Below are 21,995 nucleotides of genomic sequence, written 5' to 3'. Positions count from 1 at the left end.
GAGTGCCCTCTGGCCTTCGGATGGAGATTTACTACTGATCACAGAACTGTGCTTCACTGAAAGATACGCATGACAATCGCAGCTTCTGCCTAATTGCTTTTCATCGCCTTTGCGATTTAATCTAATTAATTTAATTTCGATTAATTGTGCAGCCCTAGTTTCAAACATGCTCTAAAGTGCAGTCTTCTTGGTAGACTGCTTAGCAGGATTTGAAACATGCTAAATATTTCACTGCGTATATTTTCAAATTGGTTTATTTTAGGTTATCCACCCAGCGGGGTCCAAAAGAGCAGTGTCATCTCCGAGCATTGTGGGCATTCTGTAGATTCACCTGTAAAGCTGATGGTGGAGTCATCTTCCTCTGGAGGCAGGGGGGCTGAGGAAGGCAGACCACCTCCACGCATCGCAGATGTTATAGACAGCCAGGAGAACATAATGCAAGGCATGTTCTCCCAAACTGGAACGACGCAGGGAGAGAAAGGCCAATTGCACAGCAGCCAGGACCACGAGGTGCCAGAGTCGTGTGATAAGACCAGTACCCAGCCATGTGGCACTAAGCTCCCAAATGGACATGCAGGCCACGGTACACATGAAGTAACTGAGCGGGACGATCCGAAGTCATCTCATCCTGCAGGAAGCTACTTGAACTCAGAAGATAACTGTGTGATTGCAAACGGAGAACTGTTGGCAGGCTCCAGAGGTGGTGCTTTGGATGCCGTTGCTTCTGCACCTCCACCTCAAGATGCAGCTGAAGCCAGAACTACTAGCTCGGAAGACTGTTCAAATGCCCAGAATTCTGCGTTTAACGATACCAGAAGTTGTTCTGAAGGTCTCTCTCTCAGGATGTTTTCCTCCATCACTTTCCTCAACACTGACTCTGCTCCTCTCAGTCCGGACGATGACGAGACCTTTTCCACATCAGACAGACCTGATGACTCGAGCTTCACTGATGTGAGTCTGAAACCCAGGAACACTTATGAGATGAGTCGGCGTCAGAGCGCCCCAGACAACATCCCTGGTGTGTTGAGTGTTGCTGTCGCAGATCTGACTCTCAGCCAGAGGAAACACGGCATCTCTGAGATCTTCAGCAGGTATTGTTATGCTATACAGTTTTGCTTCATATGAAATACTGCTTTAGCTAAATATGAGAACCACAATTCACAGGTACATATTATATTATATTGAGCCCATCAGAAAGTTAATTAGATTATCAAAATGGAATTAATGACAAATAAGAGTGTTCATGATAAAGAAATAGAGAGTTAAAACACGCACACCCATGTATTTATGTTTTGTTATATGTGACCCTGCCTGGACCACAAAATCAGTCATAAGGGTCAATTTTTCAAAATTTCGAAATTGAAAGCTGAATAAATAAGCTTTCCATTGATGTATGGTTTGTTAGGATAGGACAATATTTGGCCGAGATACAACTATTTGAAAATCTGGAATCTGAGGGTGCAAAAAAATAAAAATATTGAGAAAATCATCTTTAAAGTTGTCCAAATTAAGTTCTTAGCAATGCATATTACTAATCAAAAAAGTAGTGAAAAAGTTTTAAACCATATTATGTAGAATAGTTTTTTTTATTCATTTATTTCTTAAATGGTTTGTACTGTTCATTTAAAGGCATATTTTACCCCAAAATTAAAATTTCATGATATACTAATTCTCATGTTATTTCAACTCTTTTTTTTTCTTTTTCCATGAAATGCAAAAGGAGATTTTAATAAGCCGTTCTTCTTCAAAAGTGGATGGTGATTTATATTTCAGCTTTAAAAGGATATTAAAAAGTACCATAGAATTACTAGCCTTTTTTTAATCTCATAAATCAACATCCACTTTCACTGCATGAAAAATTGCAGCTAAGATATTTTTATAAATATTTTTATTTCGTTTTTCATGGAGCAAATAAAATAAAATGACATGGGCTAAGTAAATAGTGATAAGAAACTTCTCAAAAGACACTTCTCTTCAAGAAATTGTTTTTTTTTTCAACACATAACACTTGAAAAGAATCTTTTGACCAAGATTCTATCTCCTTCCAGTTACTGAGCTGACTGGAAGCTTGAACTATGAATTTCCTCATATTTTACGATGCACATTACAGCTCAGTCGCAGATCAGATCTCAGTCTCAACAGCTGTGTTTCTGGCAGCGCCTGCAAAAGAGGAACATTTCTTCACATTTCATGCTTCACGGTTTTCATAATTCATTGTGAATCAGCTTGTGCTTTATCTCAGTTCACAGGCTGTAGTGGCGTTCTTCTCAAGTCAGTGACTTACACTATCAGAGTTATCTTCACGCTGTTAAGCCAAAATCAGCACACAGAACTGGCTTGTTGCACTTGCAGTTATTTTTGTGCATTGTCAGTGCAGTTTTTTCAGGTTTTGACAGATGCTCTGTGATGATGTCCTTGGCAGAAGTCTGTTCTCCAGAAAGCAGAGGGAAGCCCAGAGTGCACCAGGATGGAAACTGTTTGGAAAGGTCCCGCTGAGAGAGAGTCCTCCCAAAAATTCCAAAACCATTCAGCAGGTCTGTTCACACCTGATTCAGATTGAGAGTCTTCATAGAACTGTTTTATCAATATTTTAAAGAGATGTTTATTGTTTTCTTTTTTGTGTGTGTGCGCTTTTTTTTTTACTAAGTGAACATGAAATCAAAACCTAAAAATCTTAATAATTTTCCTCTAGTCTTATTGTGCACAATTCATCAGTGCACATTATTCTACAGAAAAAAAACATCAAAATGTAAATGCTTTCACACCAATAAGTTTTGATGATCCAGTCAAATCAATAAATCAAGACAGTCCTACCTTGTTAAACAGAAGTACACTTTAGCAAATGAGTACCTATTATGGAAATTAAGTTTTTGAACACTTAATTGCATGTTATTTGCAATTAAATGAAAATGTCTTAAATGAATTTCATTTAAATGAAACTAATAAATAATTCCATTGTTATTGAGAAATGTATTTTATATAATACAAATGTATTTTTTTAAGCAAAACAATTTAAAAAAATCAGTTTTAAGGATAAGAAATATACTACTACTACTAATAGTATGTTTTATTTATAAAGCGCCTTACCCAAGCTCAACGTCGCTGTACAAAGAAAAAAATGATGTGAAGACGTGACAGTTTCAAACAATCATTCATTAAAGGGTTAGTTCACCCAAAAATTAAAATTCTGTCATTAATTACTCACCCTCCTGTTGTTCGAAACCCATAAGACCTTCATTCATCTTTGGAACACAATTTAAGATATTTTTGATGAAATATGAGGGCTCTCTGACCCTCCCATAGACAGCAAGGTAACTACCACATTCAAGGTCCAGAAAAGTACCAAGATGATCGACAAAGTAGTCCGAAAACCAAAATAATGACTTTATTCCACATTTTCGTCTCTACTGCGTCACTTGTGTATGCGCGTTCACGACAGTATCATGACGCAAGCGTGTAACGTCGTTGTACAAAGAAAAAAATGATGTGAAGACGTGACAGTTTCAAACAATCATTCATTAAAGGGTTAGTTCACCCAAAAATGAAAATTCTGTCATTAATTACTCACCCTCCTGTTGTTCGAAACCCATAAGACCTTCATTCATCTTTGGAACACAATTTAAGATATTTTTGATGAAATATGAGGGCTCTCTGACCCTCCCATAGACAGTAAGGTAACTACCACGTTCAAGGTCCAGAAAAGTACCAAGATGATCGACAAAGTAGTCCGAAAACCAAAATAATGACTTTATTCCACATTTTCGTCTCTACTTCGGAACACAATTTAAGATATTTTTGATGAAATCTGAGGGCTCTCTGACCCTCCCATAGACAGTAAGGTAACTACCACGTTCAAGGTCCAGAAAAGTACCAAGATGATCGACAAAGTAATCCGAAAACAAAAATAACGACTCTATTCAGTAGAGACGAAAATGTGGAATAGAGTGGTTATTTTTGTTTTCCTTGCGCAAAAAGGTATTCTCGTAGCTTCGTAACTTTACGGTTGAGTGTTCCGAAGATGAACGAAGGTCTTACAGGTATGGAACAACACGAGGGTGAGTAATTAATGACAGAATTTTCATTTTTGGGTGAACTAACTCTCTAATAGGCAAACAGCATAAACAGTGGCGAACTAAATAATAAATAAAAAACACTAGACAGAGCTGAGCTGATAAAAGCTGTGAGAATAGATCAGTCTATAGGCTGGTAAATCTTCTCAATTCACCCGCCTGTGAAAGGTTTTTGGACTCTGGAAGAAACGGTTTTAAGCAGTTCTGCTTTTGGTCCTGTCTAACCAGAAACAATTCAGTTCATCTCAGCAGACATCTTTTTACAAGTTTCACTTCTGTCGTTTAGGCAAACTACACTACAGTACCTCTAAGAGACTGTGTGTTAGTCTGTGTGCTGAGGCCTGATCTAGCAGTTCAAGCTCGGCTGCAGTGTGTGGAGTACAGCTGGCTTCATTTCCATTCAGGATATTAGTGCATCTGTGTTTTTAGGAGAAAGACCAAGAAGGTCATTTAGAGGTTAGCACGTGTACAAAGCACATGTCCAATGTGTGTGTTGTGTTTTTAATTAATGCACGGCCTCACGCTATCTCTGCCCCGCTTATCTTCTGTCACACACACAGGGCTCTCTACACGTTCTCTTAGATTACTAACAGCCAAACTGCTCGGTTCCTTCTGTTTATTGATTTAAACTACACACAAATAAGAAGAAAAACCGGATCCAGTCAGAATAAAGTCCATTCAATAAACAGCAGATCTTGCTGTCACGACTTATCGCTCCACTAAATCATGTCAGCATAAACTCCTCTGAAGCAGTCCAGTCAGCACAGTTTTGAAGGCCATTGTTTCTGCTTATTTCTCTCATTTTGCTCTCTCTTCAGGAAGGTAACCCAGGCAGTCTCACATCTGTATCGACTCCCAATCTCTTAAGTTCAGGGGTATGACGTTTGGTTTCTAAATGAGCTCTCCTTCATGTCTGTTCTGTGCACGGAACCGTACGCCTTCACTTCCCATCAGTCATTTCAGCCACTCTTGCGTCACGTGACATGCTTGCTTGACTAGTGCTGTAACATTTGCTGCGTTGAAAGGATAGTTCACCCAAAAATAAAGTCATTTACTCGTGCTTGTGTCATATTAAACCTGTATGACTTGTCTTCCCGTAGAATGCAAAATAAGATATTTTGAAGACTGTTCACGCTGCTCTTTTCCATAGTTAAATCATACAGTGACCAGGGCCATCAACCTCATCCATAGTCTGTATGACTTGTGTGCTCTATTCCGTGTCTTGTGAAGTTGTCTGATAGTTTTGTGTAAGGAACAGACTGAAATTTAAGTAGTTATTTACTGAAAATCTTTCATGTAGCTGTTAAATTTGATTTGCACTTTTGCAAAGTTGACGTTTTGTGGTTTGTTTCTAGTTTAATCTGGCCACATCTTGACACAACATATTCTGTCTTGCTCGTAATGACCATCCTTTAATTTTTTAGAACCTTTTTTAGGCGATAAATGGTTTGCTTTTTTGTGAAATTAGACACATTTAAAACAAATATAGATTTTTTTTTTCAATGTGAGAATATCAGTACAGTATCATGAGGAAAATATTGCAGTACTTTTTAAAAATGGGTTATTGTATGGAAAAGAGCTGTGTGAATGTTCCTTCAAAATCTTTTTTTGCATTCACAGAAGAAAGTTAAATGGAGTTTTAACATTTTGGGTGAAAGTTATTGCAACAGCTAACGTGAACTAACAATGAACAATGTATTTACAGCATTTATTAATACAAATGATTAATTTCTACGTTTACCAATATATTTTTAACATTTTAAGTTCTGTTAAATAATGTATTATGGACAACATGAATTAACAATGAACAATATATGGAATATAAAGTTATGACTTTCACTGAATATATTGTTTATAAATGTAAATACGTTAATAAATATTCTAGAAATGTTGTTTGTTGTTAGTTCATTATACCTAATGCACTAATTAATATTATTGAACCACAAATGTAAAGTGTGGTCCCTTTAACCTACTGTAAGACATTGTAGTTTCTGCTGTTTTTTTACTGTGAAGACTTTGTAGAAGTTTTTAAAGAGTTTGCTAGATAAATTAGGTAACTGTTCTTTTTTTAAAGGAAAAAGTGGGGGGAAAAAATAGTAAAGAAAAATGTACCTTTAATGAAAATATTTTGTATTTTCGTGAAAAATATATTTTGTAAATGTTTCTTTTCTAAAGAAGAAATATTAAGGAAAATGTAACATTTAATGAAAACATAATTATTTTGGGTAGGTAAAAATATGTAATTAAAATATTTAATATTATATTATTATGTAAAATAAAATAAATTATGAACTATTATTATTATTATATAAAATAAATGGTATATAATTAATTATATAATTAAATAGATAATATTAAATTAGATATTGAATATTAATTTAATCATATATGTTGCTAAAAATAAACATAAAAATGGATAATTCCTTTTTTAATGGGGACAAATCAACAAATCGAGTGAACCAGCAGAAATTTTTTTACTGTTGATCCCTAAGTCTGGATATGTAAATATGCAGCTCTTTAGTATGAACCCTAAATGCTCTTCTTCTGACATCAAGCAGCTATACTGTGCATGATAAGCACCAGTTGATCCTCTGTTCTCTCCTCTCTGACTGGTTCCTTTCTTCACCCACATATCTTTGAAGAAGGTCCCCATTCACATATTGTCCATTGACATCTGTAGAAGCTTCTCAGACAGATGAGGAAGAGTCTTTGTGCTGCTGTTCAGTCAGTAATGATAAGTGGTTTTGAGCTTGTGCTGTAGATGGTACAGGAAGAGGAACCGCACCAGCCAGGAAAACACCTCTGCGGTTAGATGTGGTTTTTACACGATTCCTTAAAGCAGCACGAGGTTTTGAAACGTTCAGGTGTCCTCACACTTCCTCATATGAACAAGCACCCAACTTTCACATGACCAGTCTTTCTCTCTGTGGCTGTAAACATCAAACGCAATGACCCATGCGCTTCATCTTCACACGTCTGCCACCTGCCTCCATATTCTCATGTTCAACTCTCACAAGCCTGTGATTCTGTCCGCACGCATCTGAACCTGACCTGTTGCTCTTCTCACAGGAGTACGAGACCAAGGTGTCTAAATCGGGCCAGAGTCCCTCCCTGCCCGCTCAGGGCCAACGGAAGAACCTGGAATTCGAACCATTGTCCACCACAGCGCTCATATTAGAGGACCGTCCCGCGTGAGTAAAAGCTGTTCCTTCCAAGTTGACTAGCTGCAATTTGGAATAATCTGTTGACAATAAAAGAAAGTTTTTTAGTGATACCTGTATTTACATTTTTAAAATTGTTTTAATATTTTATATTAAAATATTATTTTATGTAATCATTTATATAATTATAATTTCTTTCTTCTTGATTTTGAAGAAAATAAATGTTGAAAGGTAGTAGTTTAGGAGTTGACCTGCATATAGTCAAATAAAGTTTATTCGTATATAGTGCCTTTCACATTATACATGTTTCAAAGCAGCTTTATCATAAAGCTTCATCATAAAACTGTTAACTAACCAGGTGCAGCACAAGATAAACTAGTGCTTTCATTTTAAGAGATTTTTCTTGTCATAATCAGCTGTAGTTTGTAATAATATTTTGACAATAAAATCTTTTGCTCACAATATATCACTTTATTGCATATTTACAGTATATTGCAGTTTTTTTGTTTTGTTTTAAATATATTTTTTCACCTTGATTTTAAAAGTCTTGAAATACATACCTATTAATATTTTGATAATTTCATTTTTTTGTGCAGAGCTCTGACATAGCAGACAAAAAATCATGTGGTGTTTTTTTTTTCTCCATATTTTAATATCTTCAAGTCTTTTATTGGTTTTAGCCAACTGGAGCTGGGTGACAATATAGATTGCACAGTGCAATGATATAAACAATCAAGCAGGTGAAATTTGCTGTATAGTATATATTACTTTATGTGAGTATACTGCATGTATGTGAATAAAAGTGGATATACAGTACATAGAAATCCGACTTTACATATAGATCTCTGCAAGAATAGAGCTCACATTTTGTGATAATTTAAGCTGAGATTTGCTATATAGTATATATGGCTTTACATGAATATATGTGGGTAAAGTTGGACATTAATTTGTTCTGTGTTGAGACTGAGGATTATGAAACTTGTTCAATGTAGTGAAAGCCTAATTACTGTTTGGTGATATGTATCGCTACCAAGGGTTAAAGATGCATATAAATGACGGTCATTTCACCCGTCCATATCGTCCATCCCAAATCAGTTTAAATGAGTTAATTGACCTATCGGTAATCCCCTCCCCTCGAATGCAGATGAGACCGAGGCAGTTGAGTATCAGTTGCACGAAGACTGGAACTCAGACATCTTTAGGTTTTAGCGCCATGGAGAAACATTGGAAGATACGAAGCTCTCAATGGTTTGATGGTGTTGATGCTACAAAAATTGTAAAACAATACTTGTAACACTGATTCCTGGTACCCTGAGAGGATGGGCAATGGAATTGACTTTATTCCATTTCCTAAACCCAAACAAGACTGAGCAAAATGTCCCTAAGCATTCAACCCCAATCCCAATGAAAAGAAAAACGTTCTGGTTGTCATGCTTTCATTAAGATACAATTTTCATCTGCTCAGGCAGAACGTTAATGTCATCTTGTGCTTCAGCAAGGCATCTCTGGCTAAAACTAGCTAACTTTAAAGTTAGTGAGTCCATGCTAAAGTACAAACCTAAATAGCAGACTGTCACGTCATGTATAGTGTAGGTCAAAAACACATAAAGGTCTACATTTCAGTGCCTCTCCATATTAAACTGGTTAAATGTAAATTAATTTAATCGTACCCTGCGGTACATGAACAGTGTTGATCCTGGATGTTGTCATCTGCGAGTGTCACGACCATAACATGAGGCTTCTCCCGCTTGCATTGTGATCTGCAAACCCTCGCTTCCAAATTAATCTTGTTGGTAACCACCATATTTATTTGAAAATCTTTTATATATCCCTCCATGGCATATTTAAGTCCCTCTTAAATGGTCGTCCTTCAGTGTCCAAAATTGATCAAAAACATCTTGGGACAAGGTTTTCACACTGACAGCTGTCATTGTAAGACAGTTAGCAACTCCTTTTGTTTGTTTGAGTAACTAAGGGGGCAGGGCTTACCAATATTGGTCAATTAAAAGTCGTGGCGTAATACTTACACATGCAATAACACAGTAGTTCCCAACCCTGGTCCTGGAGGCACCCCAACACTGCACATTTTGCATGTCTCCTTAATCAAACACACCTGATTCAGGTCATCAGCTCATTAGTAGAGACTCCAAGACCTGAAATTGATGTGTCAGAGAAAAGAGACATGCAAAATGTGCAGTGTTGGGGTGCCTCCAGGACCAGGGTTGGGAACCACTGCAATAACACACTGTACATACATAGTGCGTAATATATTTAGTCCCCTAGTGGGCAAGCTAAATGGAAGTGTTGCAAAGAAGGAAAACTTATTTGGTGTTGTACTGTATAATGAAAAGCAAAAACCTTGGGAAAAAAGAAACAACAGTTCTCTTACAATCTAGTCTAAATATTATGTCAATACTTAACAAGATATGTTTTCTACATTGATTCAACTTTAAGATTCAGTTGTGGGAGTCTTTGAGGTCCTTCCAGGAGAGTACAGGTAGATGTATTGTCACCCTCCTAACTTGTGGCGCAAGTTGCTCAGGATACATTGACCTGCAATACATATATCCTAGCAAACCTCGAGAGGCTCATCTTTCCCAAACAAAGGCCTATAAATAAGACTTAGCACAGACTGGGTTGTATTTCACCACGCAAGTCTCTTCAGTCCCCAAGTCCTCATGAAGAATAAATGAGCAGTGAAATGTGAGCGTGTCAGCCAAACCATGAGATAAACCAGCGCCCAGGCCTTTTCCAGAAACTTCTCAGTTGTTTCTCAAACATGTCAGCGCTAACAGGTTTCTAGGCTGTATATTTGAGACATTCAATTGACTGTTGTTGTAACAACTGAAATCATTGGCTTCCTTTCTCAGGAACCTCCCTGCTAAGTCGGAGGAGGAAGCGCAGCGCCACCGTCAGGAGTATGATGAAATGGTGGCAGAGGCCAAGAAAAGAGGTACATTTATTAAACAAAGGTTATTGGAAAACAGTTGGCAAGAAAATACTATTGCAGTCTTTCCACTTCAGAATTTCATATTTAATTTAATGTTACACGCTGAAGAAGGCCTTCAAGCCAAATGTATGAGTTTTTCCTCTGTGTGCAAAATATAATATCACAAAAATTCTGAATTACGAGTATGAATAGCTGAATGTTTTAAGTAATTAAACAGATTTATGCACCAAAACGAGATATTATGTGACATGAGAGAGAGCACTGTGTAAATAGCCTTGTTGAACTGCATTATAATTCAATGTTACTTGCCATTTCTTTGTAATTATTTGTAAAATGTATTATTAAATTAATTTCTGAGTGAAAATAGTTTCAAAGTAAATTCTATGCCTATTTATATATTTTCAGAGTACCATGTTTTTATTGTGTTAATTTGGCTTAAATATTGCTAAATCGCATTAAACATGTAAAGAACACACCTGGGTCATATTTTGTCCCAAAATCAGATGGTTTTATGCAAATGAGGAGCATCATGAGTAATTTATAATTCATAGAAAAGTTTTAAAAAATGTTTTTAATATTTTGAAGTCCATCTCATTGTATTCATGCAATGAATAAATAAATACATACATTTTTTGTTATTCTGTAATGAGAAGAAAATATTGCTATTCAGATAAGCCCATTTGAATTATTAAATGTTTTATACATTATGATGTTGGTTCTAGGATTCAAATAAAAAAAAATATTCACCTAAATACAGTAAAAATTAACATTTTACATAAATCAGAGTTGAAAATCACCACTAAAAATAATAGGAATTAAAACCTAAAAAAAAAAAAAAAAACATTATGGTAACAATAATTTTGGGGAAATATGCATAATTGTCATAAAAATAATGCAAAATAGTCTTGATTTTTTTTAATTAAAAATAGCTTTGATTTGCATGAATGTGACCCAGACATGTTTTCAAGAGGTTCACCCATACAAAACACACTTGTCACACTAGAGTATCTTTCCCTTGCCAAGACCAAGGTGGTCATTAAATGTGGAAATATGCGATTTCATTTAGTCGGGAATGCTTTTAGCACACTCTGCCTTGCTAAACTTTAATGTGAGGTAATATGACTGTTGTTTACAGAGCTGAAGGAGGCGCAGAAGAAGAAAAAGCAGATGAAGGAAAGATTTAAACAGGAGGAAAGCATCGCTAATGCCATGGTGGTTTGGAACAACGAAATCCTTCCCAACTGGGAGAGCATGTGAGACAGCCGCACTTCATTATCACAACCTGCAGTGATAATTATGATAAACACATTATCTCTCTTGCTAAAACTAGAGCTGCCTACGTAGGCAGCATAGTGCTTGTTCCCAGTAGGAAGTTCCAATAAATATTAATACCTATGCATATAGATAAATCCAATGTAAAACACACATTTTATTACACTCTGTTAGCTGTTGTCTGCTGCGTGTGTTTCTTCAGGCGTGGCACGCGGCGTGTGAGGGATCTGTGGTGGCAAGGTCTTCCGCCCAACGTGAGGGGGAAAGTCTGGAGTCTGGCCATTGGGAATGAGCTGAACATAACCTCGGGTTTTTTTCTATTTTACTCTCTCTTTCATGTGTCAGTGAAGCGGTTAAGCCCAGGATTAACTAAACCTTTTGGGCAAACATTCTGTCTGAAGTGTGTCATTATGCAGTATTCACATGAATGAATGCAAGACTGCACTGTGCAGGTCGGCCTGAAGCGATTTTGAAACCTTCTTTGTAATGAAATTTGGATGAGTTTATTTCTGACACTCCCAAAAGAAAAAGATTTTTGCATTTAGGATCTTCAGAAGTGAAAGTCTAAGCTAAATCGAACGTACAGAGTACAGACCAGATATTTCATCTGCCTTTTTAAGGTTTTATGATTAAAGCTGTGATATGCCGTCTGAGAATTGTAACCCTTTTTCCTTTCTGTTCCTCTCAGATTTGTACGAGATCTTTCTCTCGCGGGCCAAGGAGCGCTGGAAGAGCTTCAGAGAGACCGGCAGTGAGATGGAGTCAGATGGTACGTCTGTCATCTCTCGCACAGCCCACTGGAGCATTTAGACATGCCAGTCACTCGAACTAATTCACAATTCGATCTGAATGATTCATTAGCGAATAGGCCTGAATTTAAATGGGTTTTAACAGTCCACTATGCTTACCCAACTTGACAAAATCTCAGTTGGTTCAGTGAATCAGTTAAGCCAATTCACAATTCAGTCTGTATGTTTCATAAGCGAATCAGTCTGAGTTTGAATGGGTTTTAACAATCCACTATGCTTATCTAGTAATCGCAACATGACAAAATCTCAATTGGTTCAGTGAATCAGTTGAGCCGATTCACAATTTGGTCAGAATGGTTCACTAGCGAATCAGTCTGAATTTGAATGGTTTTCAAGTAATTGGAAACTGACAGAAATTGGTTTAATGAATCAGTTGAACCAATTCTCAATTCAGTCAGAATGATCCTTTAGCCAATCTAGTACCTGCTATGTTTATCCAGTTATTCTAAACTGACAAAATCTTGATTGGTTTAATGAATCAGTCGAGCTTCAAATTCAGTCTGAATAATTCATTAGTGAATCAGCCTTAATTTGAATTGTTTTTAACAATCTACTATTTTTATCCAGTAATCGCAAACTGACAAAATCTGTACTGGTTCACTGAATCAGTAGGAAAAATTCACAATTGAGTCTGTATGTTTCATTAGGTGAATCAGTCCGAGTTTGAATTGGTTCAGTGAATCAGTTGAGCTGATTCATAGTTCTGAATGATTCACTAGCAAATCAGCCTGGATTTAAATTTTTTTTAACAAAAACGTCTGTCTTACGAATGTACTACAAATGCGCTAAAGAGCGCTGAAGGCGAACAGAAATGAGACATACAGCTCACTGCGTGCAGCGCGTCAGTCACGCTCGTCAGGAAAGTGAGTTAAACACACACACAAACACACATTTTTATCAAATAATACGTCATTAATAGCGGTTCACTTCCGCGATTTGGTACGATTGCGTTCACATCAGCAGCGAACCGTACCGGAGTTCACATGAACCGTACCCCAGACCACCCTTTTTAAGCAGACTCGGGTACGGTTCGCGGGTGCGCACCCGAGTTCGGAAGACAGTGTTCACATCATCCAAACGAACTGAACTCTGACGTCAATCGAACCCGGGTGCGCACCAAAAGTGTTAGTGTGAAAGCATCCCAAATGATCCATTAGCCATTCTAGTAACTGTAAACTGCCAAAATGTGAATTGGTTCGAATGGGTTTTTACAACCCACTCTGCTTATCCTGTAATTGTAAACTGACGAAATCTCAGTTGGTTCAATGAATCTGTTGAGCTGATTCACAATTCGGTCAAAATGGTTTATAATCGAATCAGTCTAAATTTGAATGGTTTTTAACACTCAGTCTTACTGATGTTTATTGGTCAGGTTCAATGAATCAGATGAGCTAATTCACAATTTGAATGTTTCCTTAGCGAATCAGTCTGAAATTGAATGGTTTTTAACAATCCACTATGCCGGTAATTGCAGACTGACCAAATTTCATTCAGTTTTGGTCTTGGTCTCATAGAAGTTCATTGGTGAGGAAATGCAATGCTGGTGTGTGTGTGTGTGTGTGTGTGTGTGTGTGTGTGTACTGTATGCGAGCGTCTGACTTTCAGTTCTCCCCCGGTCGCCTTCCTCCTCATTTTATTGAAATGGTTGTTATTTCCTTCCTGTGCTGCAAGCCCAGTCTCGCTAATCACATGCTAATTCTTGTTTTTGTTTTCTACTATGCCTTCCAGCCATGTACTCTATAAAATGCTGTTTTATTAGCCTCAGCGCTTCATTCATTGATGTGTCTCAATGAATCTGTTAATAAAGCTGTTTTTTCATAAAGTTTGAACACAAACACATCCTCCCTTTCACATCTGGCCCTCATCACAGCACTCAGACTGTTTTGGCCGATGTTAGCCTCCAGCAGTACACTTGAGCAGATCCTCGGAGACTAAAAACACCAGACGTGCCTGTTTATCCACTGTAGAGTATCACAGGACGATTGTGATGTAGATATAGGAGCAATAGATATGGAACAGAATCTGCAAATACTTCAGATATGACATGATATTTTCGAGTAATATTGAGTAATGTTGTGGTTGTTACAGCAGACAGTGCCGACCGCGAGTCCAGTCTGGATCTGATCAAACTGGACATCTCACGCACATTTCCTCCGCTCTTCATCTTCCAGAAGGTACTGTTCGCACTCTTCCTGTCACTGTTATGGTATCAGTATAACTGTAAATATTATTAATGACTACTGTTGCTCTCTCTTGTGTTAGGGTGGGCCGTACCATGATCTCCTGCACAGCCTTCTGGGCGCTTACACTTGCTACAGACCTGACGTGGGATATGTGAGTGATCATTTACAAGGGTCAAATAACAAACAATGAACCATATAACAGTGAGCGAATATTTACAAAGATCTTATGCGTTCCTCTATTGTTTCACATTTGCATATAAAAACATTTCCTTTGAGCAGTTTCATGCGTTAGCAATGTCAAAAATGCTTGAACTATCATAAAACTGGATAGGATAGCTGTATTTAATCAGGTGTTCCATATCTTTTAAGTTTGGGGTTGGTGAGATTTTTATTAATTATTATTTTTGTAAAAAGTTTCTTATGCTCACCAAAGCTGCATTTATTTAGTCAAAAACAAAAAATGTAAATATTATTGCAACTCAAAATAATAATATATTCTAATATATTTTGTAATGTATTCTAAAATGTAATTTATTGCTGTTGATCCAAAGCTGAATTTATAGCATCATTACTCCAGTCTTTAGTGTCACATGATCCTTCAGAAATCATTCTAATATGCTGCTTTGCTGCTTAGGAAAAATTTTATTGCTATCAATGTTGAAAACAGTTGTGCTGCATCATATTTTTGTGGAAACAATGATACTTTTTTTTTTTTTCAGGAATCTTTGATTTAATAGACACTTCAAATTAACAGAATTCATTTGAAACAGAAATCCTTTGTAACATTATGAATATCTTTACTATCACTTTTGATCAATTTAATGCATCCTTGCTAAATAAAAGCATTACATTTTTACTGACCCCGAACCTTTGATCGGTAGTGTAAAAAAGCAAAACTGCAAATGTGCCCCGACAGTAAACTGCTGCCGCGTTCTATTTATGACGTGCTGACACAAATTTCAAATGATTTTCAATGGTCGCTTTGTCGTGTCCAGTCAGTGTAGACAGACTTTAGCTGATGTGGCGCGACACGACAACTGTCGTGTTTGGTCTAGACACGGTGTAATAGTTGCATATTTTTGTGGAAACAATGATACTTTTTTTTTTTTCAGGAATCTTTGATTTAATAGACACTTCAAATTAACAGAATTCATTTGAAACAGAAATCCTTTGTAACATTATGAATATCTTTACTATCACTTTTGATCAATTTAATGCATCCTTGCTAAATAAAAGCATTACATTTTTACTGACCCCGAACCTTTGATCGGTAGTGTAAAAAAGCAAAACTGCAAATGTGAGTTAAATAAAGCATGGCTGTTTCTAAATTTGTGACGTTATAAAATTGTGTATAGAATTCTTCTAGTTTAATCCCGTACCTTATTCAAAGGGTCTGTCCTCATTACAGCCAGTAGAAATGTCTCTATTTTGGCTGCAGGTTCAGGGAATGTCCTTCATAGCTGCTGTGTTGATTCTCAACCTGGAGGAGGCTGACGCTTTCATCGCCTTCGCCAATCTCCTCAACAAACCCTGTCAGATGGTTTTCTTCAGAGTGGACCATGAGCTGGTACTGTCCCTCCACACGCAATATTTTATAGACGCTCAGATTATTTACATCATCTGAAAGGAATGTTTCAGGTTCAAAACAAGTCAAGCTCTGTCAACCGCATCTTTACAGATATTAAACTGAGGGACAAGGCATAACACTGCCCTGGCCCCTGCGTCATATTTGTCGAATGAAACCCAATGCTCGTTTCTTACTAAAATGCTGCTTACTGCTTTTATAACCATTTTTTTTGCTCTAGCATGTCATACTTTCTCATAAAATATGATACATTTGAATTTGCAGATCCTCAGTACCACTGACAAACATATAATCTTGTAAAATGTGTGGCAAGTATAAACAGTATATATCCATAGTATAAACAGAGTACGTGCGATTGCGAATCTCGAAAAAGTGAAAGTGAAACTAAAAGCGATCGTGCATTCAAAAGCACGATGCCAGTTTCAATGCCAGGTATAATAGAGGCTCCCTGATGTCTACATATATATGAAATATATATGTAGTATAATTACCCAATTATATAACTGCGAGGAAAATATTGAAATATATATTTTCCTCCCATCTCGTATTTATTCCCTTTAGTGGTTCCGCCTACACGTCATTTTCTTTCCGAACACGGTATTGGGATGCCACAAAGACAATTCCTATCTTCCTTTGAGCCGAGTTACAACTGTTTGTTCAATTCTCAGATGATTTTCACATGTATGAATGATTCTGAAGACATTTTATGCCTAATTTCCCATTTTTTCACTTCTTTGCAGTTAATTAAGTTAATTGACACTTTTTGAATACTTTTTGTCATTAAAATATCATTTAGATTTTTTTGTGTCATTTTGACATTTGACTGCTTTTGCTATTTTGCTACGTGCATTGAAGACACATTGACACACGTAAAATTCTTATTTTGTGAAAAAAAAACTGTACATGATGGAAAGTTTTTATTGATATTTTGAATATTGATGTATTGATGTTTTTGATCAAATTAGGTAATATTAGGTCTTTATTGCAAATCAGCAGAATTGCTTTTTAAATGCCAGCATAGTTTATTTCTGGGTGGATTGATTGAGTGGATTTTGACACATACAGCTTCTGCATGAATTAGTAAGATGTTTTAATTTTGTGTCTCTTTCTTGTTAGATGCTGAAGTACTTTGCAGCATTTGAGGTGTTTTTCGAGGAAAACCTCCCGAGACTTTTTAATCACTTCAAGAGTTCCAACCTCACGCCTGACCTGTATCTCATAGACTGGTGAGTACATGAAGAACTTCTGATGAAGAAAAGCACTTCTTACAAATCTTAAAAATTATAAAATGAGGCTGAAAACTAATTGCGATGTGTAAATCTGAGTAAGCGCATGACATTTAGGTGTAGATCCTGAAGCTACGTTCCATTCAAAGCCAGAAGACTGTCTTTTTCATTCGCAAATCTGTGTACAGGATCTTCACCCTCTACACTAAGTCCCTGCCGCTGGATGTGGCGTGTCGGGTGTGGGACGTGTTCTGCAGAGACGGGGAGGAGTTCCTGTTCCGCACGGGGCTTGGGATTCTGCGGCTCTACGAGGAAGTGCTCCTGCAGATGGACTTCATCCACATCGCTCAGTTCCTGACCAGACTCCCAGAGGACATGCCGTCCGAACGCCTTTTCAGCTGCATCGCCAACACTCAGATGATCAGCGGCAACAGGAAGTGGATACAGGTCATTTCCTGTGTGCGCTGTTACAGCGATCAACCTGTGGAGTTTGTTTGTTTGTGAGGGAAATGCAGGCAGGAAATTAAATGCAAATACACTTCCTGATACATTTTGTTCTCTTCAAAGATTCTTTTGCATAACTTCTATTATTAGATATCTAGTAAAATGAATTTGGGCAGAATTTTCATACTTCCGGTAAACTGACCCTTTAGTTTGAGCATAGCTCACACTACAGGGAACTTTATTCTTCTACAGAACATTGTGATTTGTGTGGTGTTCACCCAAAAAATTAAAATGTGTTGTAAATCTGTTCATCTTCAGGCCATCCAAGATGTAGATGAGAACAGATTTGAAGAAATTTGGCATTTCATCACTTGCTCACCAGTGGATCCTCTGGTAGTGAATGGGTGCCGTCAGAATGAGAGTCCAAACAGCTGATAAAAACATCACAATAATCCACAAGTAATCCACACCACTCCAGTCCATCAGTTAACATCCTGTGAAGCCAAAAGCTGTATGTTTGTAAGAAACAAATCCATCATTAATGCGTTTTAACTTAAAACCATTGCTTCTGGCCAAAATACCAGTCCATAATGCATAGTAACGCTTCCTCCAATGAAAAAAGTCCATCCCCTGTTTTCACTTCACAAGATTGGAATTGCATGGATTACTTGTGGATTATTGTGATGTTTTTATCAGCTGTTTGGACTCTCCTTCTGACAGCACCCATTCACTGCAGAGGATCCATTGAGGAACTATTCCTTTAACATTTCTGTTAATCTCGTCTCTTTCTCTTCATCAGGTGTTTAATGCCCTCCTAAAGGATAAAGAAATGGAAAAAAGCAGCAGTCCTACAGTGAAAAACTCTTGAACTCTCACCATTTTTATATTTCCAGTTGACTTTAACTCTTTGATTAGAAGAGAGGATTGTATAAAACGGGCTCAAACAAATGAAATGAAGAAAAAGAAGAAAAAGCTTGAAACTTGATTTCTTTGTAACCGTGCCAGTATTACTGAAGTTACACATTTGTATGAGTTCAAAATATAAGCCTTTTATGAGAAAATATTCCACCAGCTTAGTCATGTACTGTACCGGATACCAGCATCAGGCTTTTTCTTAAAGGGGTCATATGATGCTGCTAAAAAGAACATTATTTTGTGTATTTGGTGTAATGAAATGTGTTTATGCGGTTTAAGGTTAAAAAAAACATTATTTTCCACATACTGTACATTATTGTTTCTCCTCTATGCCTCGCCTTTCTGAAACGCGTCGATTTTTACAAAGCTCATGTATTTCCTCAGCAACCAGCACGGATCAGCTCCAGGCATGACGAAGCAGATATCGTCCTCTTTTGGAAGGCCAACCAAAGTAGTTTCGCTTTCACAACGAATCACACAGCGCCTTCACGACATGGCTGCAGCGTCAACAATACTACAGCGAGAATAAAAGTTACGCCTTCTTTCTTTGCGTGAACATTTGGGCGGCGTTATGCAAATCTTCCCACACAGTGATGTAGACATGTGGGGGCGTGTTAGAACGAGCCGTTTTAGGTAGGTGTGGCTGACTCTTAACTTTTATAAAGAATATCTCTTTGGATTTGAGACTTTAGTCTTTGCAACTTTACAGATCTTCTTTATGCACCAAGAGCTTGTAACACTCCAAAGAGAAAGGAAAAATTGAAATCGCATCATATGACCCCTTTAATATTCCTCCTTATGGAGAGAACTGGTGCATTTGACGTGTGCTGACATACACATTAACTCATTTTGTATGCTGAAGCATGTTCATTCAGAGCCTGTTTAATGCACTTGAGATTTTAACAATAGAATAGCAAGGTTCTGAGATTTTAAAAAATGTGTTGTTTTTTTTTAAGCGGTTTTGTTTTGTAGAACAAGACCTTAATAAAGTGCAATAGAATATGTCAGATGCAGTTAATAATTCAGGAATAATGCATATAGTGTGTTGAGATATTTGAAAGCATTTTGCTGCTTCTTGCCGAAGAATTATTGCATTTTTCGTAGTCCTATTGTGCTACTTTAATTTCTTCTTTTAAAACACTAATATGTAGCCTAGGGCTGCAAAACGATTAATTGCGATTAATTGGATTCAAAATAAAAGTTTATGTTTACATACTATATGTGTGTGTACTGTGTATATTTATTATGTATATAGAAATACACACACATATTTATATATGTATATTAAAAAATGATGTGTATGTCTATATATATTTATACTTTTATATAATTTATGTTATATATAAATATAAATATTTTATATATAAATAACATTTTTCCTTAATATATACATGTATGTATGTGTGTTTATTTATATATACATAGTAAATATCTGCAAAACGATTAATTGCGATTAATTGGATTCAAAATAAAAGTTTATGTTTACATACTATATGTGTGTGTACTGTGTATATTTATTATGTATATAGAAATACACACACATATTTATATATGTATATTAAAAAATGATGTGTATGTCTATATATATTTATACTTTTATATAATTTATGTTATATATAAATATAAATATTTTATATATAAATAACATTTTTCCTTAATATATACATGTATGTGTGTTTATTTATATATACATAGTAAATATACACAGTACACATATATAGTGTGTAAACAAACTTGAATGCGATTAATCATTTTGCAGCCCTTCTAGCCTAATTTTTAATCTAAATGTTATTAATGTTAGTAAGACAGTATGTGAAGAATGCATTACGAGATTTGTGTACTTAAGGTACAAATTCTAAAATGAACTGACATTTGCCAGTTCAATTATAAGAATGTGTGGTGTAATAATAAAATGTGTAATTTTTCTCTGTTTGATTTCTGTTCTATTATTTGACCAAATGCATTGTTTGTCATGGATTTGAACCCAATATGTGTAAATATTGGGTCTCAAAACATTTTTTGATTTGGTAATGTTGTATCTTGATGGGAAAATGTAAATTGTGTCATTAATTCTTGGTTTGTTTTCTACACACTCCTGGTTTTATTGTACAGTTTTCATACTTCAGTGAAGATAAATTGTAAATAGGTGACCTGTTTGACACCACAAAATTCAAATGTGTAAATAAATCTAAAACTACTATTATAGTTGTTGTATCTTTTTAAAATTAATTGTGACTTGCTTTTGTTCTTTATACAGTATATGTACAGTATACCTATAGCAAAAAAATATTAATAATAGTTGTCATTTTTAACAATTTGAAGTAATCAACCCAACAGCAATTTGTAATTCAGAGAGCTTTAAGGCATTCCATTTTTCAGCTGCTTAAAAATAAATAAATAATGAAAATAAATGACTTGAAGCAGCTTATAATAATTGTTATTTTGATCTAAGAGTTGGACGTCTTCTCAGTGTGTTCGTTCCTCCGGATCACAAGGTGGCGCTCAAAGGCAACGTAACGTTTGTCTCCATGTAGCATCTCCCTTAGTTTACTTCCTGTCCATGTGGTGCATGTGTGAAGAGTGCATACTTACACTTTTTTTTGTTTTTGATTCAACTGATTTACACTTTTGAAACGTCTTCGATAGTTGAGTCGAATCACAGATCAACATGGGCCCGGTAAGTTAATATGTAAACAAACGCAAACGAAAGCGCGAGTGAATATCTCCAGCTTCTGTTAGCCATGTTTCGCTGCTTCACTTAACGTTACATTTACAAGAGTGTTTAAGAGTCTCACTTGAGATTGAACAACCCTTGTTTTTATGTATTAGTCAAAATTTTGGCTCGTCAATACTAGTCTAACTTTTACTGTTTATCATACTGTACTAGTGTAATCCCTACAGTATTGTATCAAGCTACACTTTTCAACCCCTACGTTATTGTTTCATTATACTATACTAGTTTTATCCCTAATATCAGAGTATACTAGCATAAACCCCGGTGTGGTGTATATAACATGCTAGTCAACCCGTGTCATGTACTAATAGTTAACCTCTCATTGTTTTAGTTAACTTTGTGGTATTTGTAACTTTGACTGAAAGCAATAAGTAGTTCAGTCATGTAATATGTTATAGGAATCTTGAGGGGATTCCGTTGTACTAAACTATATTCACCTTTATTCTGAACACCGTTTATTTCTATATAAAGTAACTAATTTTATACTGATTTTCAGTTATTGCCGTATTTATATTAAAAGTAGTGCAAAAGTATTTAAAATCTAATCTAACTCTCTGGTGGAAAAGGGTAATGAAAATCACATTTTGGCATATGATATTATCAGTATTGGGGGTAACGCATTACAAGTAACGCGAGTTACGTAATC

General features: G+C 36.2%; 2 protein-coding genes across 5 annotated transcripts in view; both read left to right on the top strand.

Moving 5' to 3' along the window:
• The window catches only part of LOC107654040 (TBC1 domain family member 12-like), a 22,221-nt gene extending 3,381 nt beyond the window's left edge, over positions 1 to 18,840 (top strand). Inside the window, exons 2-15 of one of the 4 annotated variants that reach the window (XM_016440931.1) lie at positions 263 to 1,091; positions 2,423 to 2,534; positions 4,889 to 4,945; positions 7,140 to 7,261; positions 10,102 to 10,184; positions 11,317 to 11,434; positions 11,656 to 11,762; positions 12,142 to 12,222; positions 14,354 to 14,436; positions 14,525 to 14,596; positions 15,884 to 16,012; positions 17,147 to 17,256; positions 17,445 to 17,703; positions 18,500 to 18,840. In XM_016440931.1, coding sequence (XP_016296417.1) covers positions 263 to 1,091; positions 2,423 to 2,534; positions 4,889 to 4,945; positions 7,140 to 7,261; positions 10,102 to 10,184; positions 11,317 to 11,434; positions 11,656 to 11,762; positions 12,142 to 12,222; positions 14,354 to 14,436; positions 14,525 to 14,596; positions 15,884 to 16,012; positions 17,147 to 17,256; positions 17,445 to 17,703; positions 18,500 to 18,568 — 2,231 coding nt within the window. In that variant the 3' untranslated portion in view covers positions 18,569 to 18,840. Of the gene's footprint in view, positions 1 to 262; positions 1,092 to 2,422; positions 2,535 to 4,888; positions 4,946 to 7,139; positions 7,262 to 10,101; positions 10,185 to 11,316; positions 11,435 to 11,655; positions 11,763 to 12,141; positions 12,223 to 14,350; positions 14,437 to 14,524; positions 14,597 to 15,883; positions 16,013 to 17,146; positions 17,257 to 17,444; positions 17,704 to 18,499 lie in introns of all 4 variants that reach the window. The other 3 variants (XM_016440930.1, XM_016440933.1, XM_016440932.1) reach the window with 3 other exon arrangements.
• Positions 18,841 to 21,124: 2,284 nt separating this feature from the next.
• Positions 21,125 to 21,995, top strand: part of LOC107654039 (nucleolar complex protein 3 homolog) — a 12,075-nt gene continuing 11,204 nt past the window's right edge. The window contains exon 1 of the mRNA XM_016440929.1: positions 21,125 to 21,292. Within this exon, the coding sequence (XP_016296415.1) occupies positions 21,284 to 21,292 (9 nt within the window). The 5' untranslated portion in view covers positions 21,125 to 21,283. The remainder of the gene's footprint in view (positions 21,293 to 21,995) is intronic.

The sequence above is a fragment of the Sinocyclocheilus anshuiensis genome, unplaced genomic scaffold, assembly GCF_001515605.1.
Source record: "Sinocyclocheilus anshuiensis isolate Anshui unplaced genomic scaffold, SAMN03320099.WGS_v1.1 scaffold454, whole genome shotgun sequence".
In the NCBI taxonomy this organism is placed as follows: domain Eukaryota; kingdom Metazoa; phylum Chordata; class Actinopteri; order Cypriniformes; family Cyprinidae; genus Sinocyclocheilus; species Sinocyclocheilus anshuiensis.
Note: the sequence above shows the minus strand (reverse complement) of the source record. Positions and strands in the feature narration are given on the sequence as shown.